Source organism: Triticum urartu, chromosome 7A, assembly GCF_056163025.1.
Source record: "Triticum urartu cultivar PI428250 chromosome 7A, HENAU_Tu73, whole genome shotgun sequence".
Classification (NCBI taxonomy): domain Eukaryota; kingdom Viridiplantae; phylum Streptophyta; class Magnoliopsida; order Poales; family Poaceae; genus Triticum; species Triticum urartu.
The window spans coordinates 738,354,796-738,366,258 of NC_141879.1; the positions used below are offsets into that span (position 1 = coordinate 738,354,796).

An 11,463-nucleotide genomic window follows, 5' to 3' on the forward strand; every position below is an offset into this window, starting at 1 on the left:
CGTCCACGCGCTGTCCATTTCACCCCAAAAGTAGCGCAAATTTGGGTCTGGGATGGGTCGAAAGCGGACAGAAAACGGACAAAAGTCCGTTTGCTCCCGCGCGCTAGGCCGTCTTGTTCGTCCGTTTTACCCCAAACGGACGCATCCGGACAGAATGGGATCGCACGATGAAGTTGGCGTTAGGAAAGAAATATGTTGTCAGTGACAAGTAGGTCGCACATGGGAAAGGAAAATTTGAAAATTGAAATATAGCGAATCTGATTTTTTGCATGCAACCGAGTCGGTCTTTATATTTTCTGGCCATCGCCTCCATATTGACTAGTAGATTGCCAATTTGGACGGAAACTATAAACTAGTGTCCGCATGATACACGGGCAGCATATATTATCAGCTCATGACGGGCTCAAGCTCAACCACCCACCTATCATCTTATACAATATAATTCGATTATCAGCTCATCAGCATTATCACTCGCTAATCCACTGTCCATCGTATTATCTTGGCCCACCGTCCTCCATCACCTCGATCGCACTCGCCGTGCAGAGCGCTATGGCCACGGAGGAGACATCGGCGCTGGCGGTCGACGGCGCCCATGAGCATCCCACGCTCCACATGCACAACGTGGCCGAGGTGATCACGACCCTGCCGCTGGAGACGCGGTGGCCGCCGTTCGCGCACCGCCGGTACCGTGGCTTCTGGGTGGCCGAGCGGTTCCTGCTGGCACTGGCGGCCTTCAACGACCAATTCGAGCCGGCGCCCGGTGACGTGCTCCTGGTCACCTGCCCCAAGTCCGGCACCACGTGGTTGAAGGCCCTCGCCTTCGCCACCGTGCACCGCGCCGCGCACCCACCGTCGTCTGCCGACCACCCCCTCCTCGGCCGCAACTCGCACGGCTGCGTTAGGTTCCTCGAAGGTATCTTCTTCGGCCGCTCCGTGGACGAGGCGCGCGACGTCCTCGCCGCCGCGTGTCCGTCCCCGCCCCGTTTGCTCGCCACCCACTGGGCCTACTCCCAGCTGCCGGAGTGCGTCACCGGAAGCTGCCGGATCGTGTATATCTGCCGGGAGCCCAAGGACGTGCTAGTGTCGTGGTACTGGTTCCTCAAGAAGGTAGTCGCCTACGGCGCCACCAGCGACCACGAGCCCGACCCTGACCTCGACTTCGCCGAGCTCTACAAGGTGTTCTGCGAGGGCCGCAACGGATACGGGCCGGTTTGGCGGCAGGCGGCCGAGTACTGGGAGGCTAGCAGGGAGCGCCCGGACAAGGTGCTCTTCCTCAGGTACGAGGAGATGCTGCGCGACCCGCCGGGCAACGTCCGGAGGCTAACGCGGTTTCTGGGGTGCCTGTTCACGGCGGAGGAGGAGGACGCCGGCGTGGTGGGCGCCATCTTGGAGCTGTGTAGCCTGGAGAAGCTGCGGAACCTGGGGGTGAATAGGAAAGGCACGCCGGGGATGAGCACCGTCTCCAACGACGTCTTCTTCCGGAAGGGCGTGGTCGGCGACTGGCGCAGCCACATGACGCCCGCCATGGCTGCGACGCTGGACGACATCGTCAACGATGCCCTGCGAGGCACGGGTTTCTCGTTTACTGATTCAGGCCATGCGGAAGAAGGCGCTGCACCGTAGACATTTTGCACCCATCATGCAATGCGTTGCACGTTTGTTACTTATAGGTGCGAATTGAATCATGAACAAGTAATAATTTAGTACTACGTGTTTTCTTTAAAAAAGGTTATAATGTATGCGTGTTCTGCATATTAGATATTCTAAAATCAGCAATCTTTACGTTTGAAAACATGTGGATGGAGTATGATGTTTTTTGTTGCCTCCGGCTTGAATATCTTTGGAATAAATCTGTCTTTTGAGTGATGCTAGTAAATCGTATCAATGATATGTCAAGGGCACATCATTTGGTCTTTTGTTAACATTTGGAATATGAGACATGAGTAAAATATTTATGAATTTATTTTTCAAATCGGATAAGTGCTACTTTGTTGATTATCCTAAATGGTTGGGCATTCCTCTATCTCTACACCGAGGCAAAGTGTTTTGCCACAGAGTGTGAAAATTTTAAAGAAATTGTTTTTTAAAAGAGTGAGTGGGAGGACAGTGCAACTCGATTAGATTGCAGAATCTTCATGACCAGTCAAAGAAAAGAAACACTAGAAATAGTTCTATAATTTCCTACCACGACCAATATGGAAGCCTCAACATAAGACATGGATAATTCAATCAAACTTGCAACTGAACTATATAGGTTGGGCAAACTCGTGCAAACCTTCATGGTGTGTAGGCGAGATATTGTTTAACAAACAATGAAACTATAATACACAAAGAAGGGTTGATTGGTCTTGATTCGAGAAATTGGCTATATGCCAACATAATCCGAAATAGTATCCATACACATAATTCAACTTTAGAACTTGATAAACCCTCCGGAATACTTAGAGTCTAAAAGAATAGTCATGGATATATAAACTGACAAAGATAAAAAGGTTTATAATGCTTGACTTGTTACAAATACTCCCTCCGTCCTTGAAAGAGTGTACTTCCAACTTTGTTGGAAAGTCAAACTTTTTTATTTTTGACCGTATTTATACAATAATGGACCAACATTTATGCCATAAAATTAGTAGCATTAGATTCATGATAAAATATATTTTCGTCATATACCTATTTGGTTTCACAAGCATTGATATATTTTTGCATAAATTCGGTCAAACTTTGAGATAGTTTGACCCTCCAACAAAGTTGGAAGTACACTCTTTCAAGGACGGAGGGAGTAGTTTGTAACAAGATCAAGGAGTTGACTATGATGAGCTTGTCTCATCATAGCAATACTTAAAGTTAGTTTGGGTTAAACAAGCAAATATTAAATATTTCAATTATGAGATATAAAAGATGGATATCAAAATGATTTCCGTGAGATGGAAATAGAACTAAGATTGTATATGTGATACAGTCCAAAGTATTTTTCTCAATCCAGAGGATGCTAGTAAGTGTGCAAACTTCAATGGATCCTATAATGGACCAAAGCAAGCATAATGGAGTTGAAATCTTTGTTCTGATGAAATAGTCAAGTAATTTGATTTCATCAAGGAAAGCAAAGATACTTGTATTTACAAGAAAGTAAGTGGGAGCATGATAATATTTCGAAACATTGTATGTGCATGACATATTGTTGAATAGAAATTATATTAATTTTTGGACATGAGTTAATTCTTTATTGAAACTAGTTTTTTCAGTAAGGTACTTAGGCAATACAGCTTCGATATTAGGCATAATAATCTATGGAGATAATAGTGCCTAATCAGGCTTAGCCAAAATAAAAATTTACAAGATACTATAGAAGTTTGGTATGGAAATACTCAAGAAGACTTTCTTGTAGAAGTCACATGGAAGGAATTTTAAGCAGGAATTGGTATCATCCAATATTGATCAGCAAAATACATGATTTCAATCACACTTGTCTTAAAATATATGCCATGGTACGTAAGCAACCAGATATGTCCAGTGCTCCAAGTAAGTTGTGAGTTAACTTACCAGAATGGTCAAATTGTTGATCATAGGACAACATTGAAAATGCCATTAAGTACTGATGACATGTTTTTCGCATACGGAGAAAATGAAGAGAGTGTTGTAAGAGGTTACATCAATACATGCTCGTTGTAAGTATTAAATTGGCTAAAATCTTCATCGATGCTCCAAGTGATTTTCGATTTTAATTAAAAGATTTATGGTGGCACAATAAGTTGGAATTGGTCCAAGAAAGTTACTATGGTGAACTCTACAACAGAACGGCTGAGTATATTGCCACTTACGATGCAACTACAGATGGTGGTGACTCAAAATATCATTTATCAGCTTGCTATGGTTTCTAGATGATTGTGCTGATGTAACACTTTTCTGAATAGTGGTTCCATAGCTCAGTTAAGGAATCAAAGGTCTTACCAATGACACAATATATACAAAACCAGTTTGACACAAATTATGAATTCTTGTGAAAGCTTTATAGATGCATAGAAATGTGAATAATACACGCAGATTTGAAGTTGTCAAGATATGATAAGATGAAGGCTATACCACAAGTAAAGCATGAACAAACACCAGATTGCCATTGATGTAAAAGAAAATGTGCTAACTAGATTAGTGACTCTAGCACAATATATTGTATTATTATATTTCCATGTTTATAATTAAGACTTTATATTCTATGCTATAACTGCTATGATCATGGAATATGCGATTCAGTGGAAAACTCATATGCACGTGTGGAATGATAAATGGTAAAATATGATTCCTAGTATTGCCTCTATGACTAGCTCAAGTTTTGTTGGTGATCACGTTTTCCGGATCTTGGGATGTCGTTAAGTGTAATAATAGTCCTAAAACAACATTCAGAATATGATGTCGGAAGAACGATCATATTGAATCGATCCAAACTTCTTTGTTATACCTTGAGATTCAATCGTCACAAGCCAACTGTTATAACACGAAGAGTTAAGGTGTGAGTTAATTCCTTAGACCATTAGAGTATCATAGTCACTTATTACTATACAGTGGACTTTGGGTTGCTGAAACGTCGTCTGTAGCATGGTGATCATAACGACAACTTACAGGTTCATTGGAATGTTTGACAAGGGACTAGACATCTCAAGAGTGGGATTTGCTCCTCCGATGATGGAGATATATTCTTAGGGCCCTCTCGGTGTGACATCATCCATCATCGTCTGGCCATACATAGGTGACTGTGTTACGGGGATGCCGGAATATTTCAATGAGAAAAGAAGAACAAAACCGGCAACGAGGAGAACGGTATAGTGAGCATGAGATTGACTCAAGATGTTACCGGTCTATCTCATCTCGGGTATTGTAAAGTATCGCGAAGAAAAGGGAATATCACATGATAACCAAAGGTTCACTCGAATGTTGTTCGTATACTCAAAAGGATCGATATGTATGTCCACGGTCACTATCGGTCATTGAATGAAAAGGGGTTTGTTCATGTCTATGTTTTACAGTGTCACAAGATTAAGGGAAAATTTTGTTTTTGCCACTCCAGATTTTGCCAATTTTCCTTATGCCACTTTAGATTTCGACATTTTGTTTTTGCCACTCTTAAATTTTGACAATATATCACAAATGCCATTCTGTTAGGCATCCGTGAGTTTACCGTTTATCCTAGCAAGTTGACCAGACAATGTGCTGTCAGTATTTGCTAAAATGACTGGTTGCCCCTGCTGACTTGTGGGCCCATGTTGGAAGTGACACCCACACATACACCCAATTCCCTTCTTCGAAAGAGAACACCCACGCACACATCCCGCACCTGACGCATCGCCGCACCCGGCTCCCATGGCCGCCGCCACCCAGCCCTCCGGCCGCCGCGTCCCTGTCCCGCCGGTCACCGCACGGTGACGCACCCTCTGGCCTCCCCGACGACCTCTCTAGCCTCCTCGACGCCCACCTCCTCGACGTCCGCCTCCAATGGCCGCCACTACCTAGGGTTTCGGCCGCCGCCATCCAGGGTTTCAGCCGCCGCCACCTAAGGTTCCGGCGTCCTCGAACCCCCCCCTCCGGCCTCCCCGACGACGCCTTCCCGACCCCCGCCTCCAATGGCCGCCGCGCGAGCTAGGGTTCTGGACTCCCCGACACCCGTCGCTACCTCGGTCTCCGACCCCGACTCCCCTGTGCGACTCCTCCAGAGGTTCCTTCTCCAGACTCCCCTCGCGACACTCTTCTCCAGCCTCCCTAGGCAACGCTCTCCCGCGGGATGGAGGGAGCCGCGACGTCGGCCATGGCGGCAGTCGCGGCCCATCTGCTCGTTCCTCTCCCTGACGGGCAAGTTCTTCCTGCTTCCTCAACTTGCTGATGTTCCCTTTGTAGCTTAATTCTGTGATTGCTTTTGTGCTTAATTGTGTGACTGCTCTATGTCCAAAATTGCTGTAATTTGTGGTTATAGTTGAGATAATTTTGTGCATTCTGGCTCTGTTTAGCAGTGTAGTGGACTGTGATAGTCTTGTTTGATTGAGCCGCTTGTAGATACTATGGTGGTTGGCTTACTCAAACAATGCAAACCTGCCACTATTCTGTATTTATTTTCTGAACTAGCTACACTAGCTACACAGGAGAAAAGGAAAAGCATGGCTTTTTTTATGTGTTCATAGACTGAAACTAATTTGTATCATACTAATATAGTAGTGTAGTTGCATAGCTAGACCATTTCCATAGCTATATATTTTCAATGTGGTCGCATTGACTCATGTCCAATTTGTGTCAATGTAGGTCAAATTCGCCTCCTTATAAGCTGATTGTGACGTATGAGGCGCGCTCTTACAAGAATTATAAGGGTGAACTGTGCACTGTGTCTTCTTGGAGCTGGGATATCCATGTAGAGAGGCAGACTACTTACAATCAGCTTGTGGGGCTCCTGCAAAATAAATATCCTTGGGGAAATGATGAGGGTGTTGTGCTTTCAAGCTGGAATAGTTGCAGGAAATATTTTGTGCTAGTTCGCAATGATGAAGATGTGGTGAACATGTATGATGGCAATGAGGAAGACAAGATTGTTAAGATACTTGTCCAGTTCTGCAGGAATGGTGAGGAGGAGGAGTTTTCTCACACTTTACCAATCCCACCTTCTTCTGCAGCAAAGGAAATGTGCAAGCCCATGGTGGATGATTTAACTCAAAATTCTCACTATGAGTATGAGATACCTGAGGAGAACTCGACAAGCCAACAGAGATCTAAAGAGGAGTTTGCTCACACTTTGCTTCAACCAATCCCACCTTCATCTGCAGCAAAGGAAATGTGCAAGCCCATAGTGGATGATTTAACTCAAAATTCTCACTATGAGTATGAGATACCCGAGGAGAACTTGACAAGCCAACAGAGATCTAAAGAGGGCTATGAAGGCTATGAAGGAGAGGATTATGTAGGAATAGATGAGGAGAACCAGTATCTTGATGGTAGCGAGCAGGATAATGGAGGCAAGCAAGCCAAAGATGCTGATGAAGAGGCAGCTGAAGATGTTTTCCAAGATGTTGAGGAGGATAATGATGAGCAGGAAGAGGATAATGATGAGCATGAAGAGGACAGTGATGAGGAGGAAGAAGATGACGAAGGGGTTGTTAGTGAGGAGGATAGTGACGGGGGAATGGTGCTTGATATTCCAGCAATTAGCTATGACAATGATAATCCACCTATGACAAAAGGGGCATTATTCCCCTCTATTGAAGAGTTCAGAGTTGCACTTGCTCAGCATGCTATTATCAATGAGTTCAGTTACAAAACTGATAAAAGTGATCAAAAAAGGGTGAGAGTTTCTTGTTCCTACAACCCACCGGAAGGGAAACAACCATGCAAGTGGAGGGTCAATGGTTCTATCTTATATGATGGCAAAACAGTTCAGGTGAAGAATGAACCCAAGATACACACATGTCCTAGCACACAAAGAGATGGCAAAGTAAAGGTTGCTAAGAGAAAATGGATTGCTGCCAAGGTGACTGATTGGTTGAAGGGTGATCCAAGTATGACTAGCATCGCCTTGCAGAAAAGGTTGTTTGAGAAATACCATGTCGATATCGATTATCAAAGAGTGTTTGCAGGTAAGCACATAGCCTTGGAGCAGATATTTGGGAAGTGGGAAGACAGTTTTGAGTGCATGCACAATTGGCAAGCCGAGCTGCTTAGGAAGTGTCCAACAAGTATTATAGTGATAGATCACAAAGAGATCCAGGGGAAACAACTTTTCACAAGAGCATTTGTGTGCTTTAGAGCTTGCATTGATGGGTTTCTCTCAGGATGTAGACCTTACTTGAGCGTTGATGCCACGGCCTTGAATGGGAAATGGAAAGGACAGCTTGCAGTTGCTTGTGGTGTCGATGGACACAATTGGTTGTATCCAGTAGCTTATGCTGTCTTTGATTCGGAAACTAAAGAAAATTGGGACTGGTTCATGGAGAATCTGAAATCCGCTATTGGCACACCTGAAGGCTTAGTCATATGCACAGATGCGTGCAAAGGGTTGGAAACAGCAGTGCATACAGTATTCCCAACTGTTGAACATAGGGAATGCTTTAGGCATATGATAATGAACTTCAGAAAGAAATTCCATGGCAAGTTTGAAGAAAATCTATGGCCAGCCGCATACACATATTCTCCTGGCAAGCACAATCACCACATGAAGAAAATTATGGAAGCCAGCCCAGCAGCCATCGCATACCTTGATGAATGGCATTCTAATTTGTGGAGCAGAAGTAAGTTCTCTACAACATGCAAATGTGACTATGTCATGAACAACACAGCTGAGTCATTCAACTCCATGATTAAGAAATTGAAGGGGTTCCCTGTTCTTGAATTATTGGACGCTTTGAGAGAATGGCTATTGGTCCGATTTGGAATAAGAGCTAGAATAGCAAAGACATTTGTACGTAGACTTCTAAAAATTCTGCCAAGGATCACCAACATGATGAACAACAGATCAAGCGGAATAGTTTTAGATGGGATCTCTAGAAGTGATGACTACAAAGCTGAGGTCACTATAAAGATCCATGGTTATAAGTGGAAGCACTGTGTAGATTTGGAGAAGTGGGAATGCTCTTGTAGACGTTGGCAAGTAACTGGACAGCCTTGCCTACATGCCATTGCATTCATCACAAGTATTAGAGGAGGTCGAGAAATAGATGACTATGTGCATGAGTACTACTCTGTGAAATCATTTAGCAATGCATATGCAAAAGCTGTGCCCACCATGACTGATAAGAAACAATGGCCAGTGGTCGATGTGGGGTTCAAATTGCACCCTCCTGTGTTAAAGAAAGCTGTTGGTAGACCAAGGACACAAAGGATAAAGTCAGCCCTTGAGAGTGTGTCCAAGAGAAAACACAAGTGCAAAGAATGCAAAGAACTTGGGCATATGATGAAGACATGTCCTCTACTTTATCCTAAAGGCAAGCCAAGAAACAGGTAATTGCTAGAACAGAATTGTATGTTCAGAATTTAAATGCAATGAATTGTATAGTGTAACTTAATTTCTCTATCTCAAATCTGTTAGGAAAAGGAAAAATGTTGAACCACAAGACATAGAAGACATAGAAGCCAATGCCATAGACGCTGAAACTACTAGGTATTGTTGTTTTGCTCCAAACAATCCATACTGGTTTAATTTTTCCTATTTTAAATTCGCATTTCAATGCATTTCAACACTGATATTTTTGTTTATTCTCTGCTCTAAAAATAGTGCTACAAATAAGAAAAAAGGAGGTGGTAAAAGGGCAAAGTCTGGCTCAAAAAGTGTGCTACAAACCACTGTTGCAAGCTGTCCACATCCTGAAGCATCTAAGATGACATGTGCTACACATGATAGCCCAACAAAGAACACAAGAAGCAAAAGATGTCCTCCGTCGAAGAACACAAGAAGCAAAAAAGAAGCTTGATTGCACTCATGTGCCAAAAATGTGAGATGAATTGCTGCTTTCTGGAGCACAATGCATATGTGAACCCTGTTGTTTTGTTGTTGCATTGTACTATGTAGACTTGTAAAGGCCTTGCTTTTGGGTAGTCCGTATGCATATGTGAACCTTGTTGTTTAGTTGATGTAGCTACATGTTGCTTTTGGGTGGTTAGTATGCATATGTGAACATTGCTGTGTAGTTGATGCAACTACATGTGAACCTTGCTGTGTGGTTGATGCAACTACATGTGAACCTTGCTGTTAAGTTTAGATGATGGATGTGTACTTCTATGAACTAATTTCCTGATATTATGAACCATGTTGCTCGTAATGATGCCATTAGTGTCTAAGACTTGTGTGAAAATATTGGGTAATTGTTTGTGATGTCATATTTCCAAATAGGCCATGCCAAATTTTTTAACCACATTGGCTAAAATAGGTCATGCTAAAATACTGTGTGATGTTACTCTGGCTAAAATACTGTGCGATGTTACTCATGTTGCTGATGTCATATTTCCAAAAAATTTAACCAAATTTTTTAACAATATTATTTAACATAAGATGTGTGATGTCAGATTTTCAAATAGGTCATGCTAAAATACTGTGTAACATTAGATGTTACTCTGGTGGCAAAAGCAATATTTGGCGAAAACTGGAGTGTTAAAAGCAAAACAAATAATAGAGGGTAATATGGTCTTTTCCCTGCTCCGTTTGGTCAAAACGTCCATTGACCTAACAGAATGGCAATTGTGATAATTGTCAAAATTTAAGAGTGGCAAAAGCGAGATGTCGAAATCTAGAGTGGCATAAGGAAAATTGGCAAAATCTGGAGTGGCAAAAACAAAACTTTCCCCAAGATTAAGGTAATCATGATGTGCTGAGTGTTAGTAGGATGGGAGTAATTAGAAAATATTCATGAAATAATTTCACTAATATTCTAAATAGTTTCGAGAGGAACCAGATGTGTATCAGGGTCATAGGAAGCGTTTCGGAGTTTATCGAGCAATACATGGTATTTTTGATAAATAATATATAGGTGGAAAACATTCCGGTGATGTTAAATTAATAATAAAAAGGCTCTAATCATAGTTAGGAGGCTTTTATATTTAATTTAATATCATTTGGCCTTAAAAGGAAAAGTGGTGGAAAGCATATTGGGCCACTTGGGACCAATATAGATAGCGCCCCGTTCTCCCCATGTAAAGGAGAGGGGGAGGCCGAATTGGAGGGCAAGTAACCCTCCTCCTGTCCGACAAATAAGGGGAGCCTTGCTCTAATTGTTCCAACTAGAGCTAGATCTATTTCCTCTAATCCTCATAATTAGAAGCCCAGTGTGGTTTTAATCTCCTCCCTCTAATTATCCGGCGACGGTTAGCTTTGGACTGCGAAGCGCTGCCGGATTGTGAAGACCGTACACTTGCAATCTGTGGAGAGGCGGTGCTTTATGTCTTCCGTTTGAGGGACTGTTTGTGGGCAGTTCGAGGGATCGTTGATCTACCGTTCGAGGGCCTCCAAGAACAATATACACCTACACTTTATTTCGCTGCAACTCAGAGTTGGTAATGATCCGATCCAAATCTCATCTTCATAGTGTTCCTGGGTGATCATAGGGCGATTTTTTTATTTCTACTACATTTTCCAACAACTTCATGTAGAAAGCCAAACCCCATTAGATGATGTATTTTAGCACACTAAGTATGCGACTTCCACATAAGGCATGTGCCTTCCATTGAAAATGTGATGATTTTGCTTCTTCCATACATAAACCATCTAGGTATTTTGTAATGCACAAGAAAAAAACAAATCTTGATGTGCCACAATTCATTCATTACATCCAAGATTTTCTTTAGATACATTAAGGGTATGAATGAGCAAAATCTTGATGTGTCTACATCTTCTGTTTCATAAGTTATTCAGCAAGTATTCATGCCAAGAGGAAAAATAGGATGTGGCATCCTACCTACTTCAGTTAAAATTTTGGACAAAGGGAGACAAATAGAAAGAAAAAACAA

At 42.7% G+C, this 11,463-nt stretch overlaps 1 protein-coding gene and 1 pseudogene across 1 annotated transcript; both read left to right on the forward strand.

The window, feature by feature from the left end:
* The first annotated feature begins 432 nt into the window (after positions 1-432).
* Positions 433-1,852, forward strand: LOC125522868 (cytosolic sulfotransferase 5 pseudogene; annotated as a pseudogene).
* A 5,676-nt stretch (positions 1,853-7,528) lies between these two features.
* LOC147962514 (uncharacterized) lies at positions 7,529-9,434 on the forward strand. Its single transcript, XM_087534214.1, has 3 exons — positions 7,529-8,964; positions 9,053-9,120; positions 9,214-9,434. The coding sequence occupies exons 1-3, from the start codon at positions 7,529-7,531 to the stop codon at positions 9,432-9,434; spliced, it is 1,725 nt and encodes a 574-aa protein (XP_087390340.1).
* The last annotated feature ends 2,029 nt before the right edge of the window (positions 9,435-11,463 follow it).

Coding starts and splice junctions, on each gene's coding strand:
- LOC147962514 (XM_087534214.1), top strand. CDS start 7,529: ATGACTAGCATCGCCTTGCAGAAAAGGTTGTTTGAGAAATACCATGTC. Junction 8,965..9,052: donor AAAGGCAAGCCAAGAAACAG/GTAATTGCTAGA, acceptor CAAATCTGTTAG/GAAAAGGAAAAATGTTGAAC. Junction 9,121..9,213: donor TGCCATAGACGCTGAAACTA/CTAGGTATTGTT, acceptor CACTGATATTTT/TGTTTATTCTCTGCTCTAAA.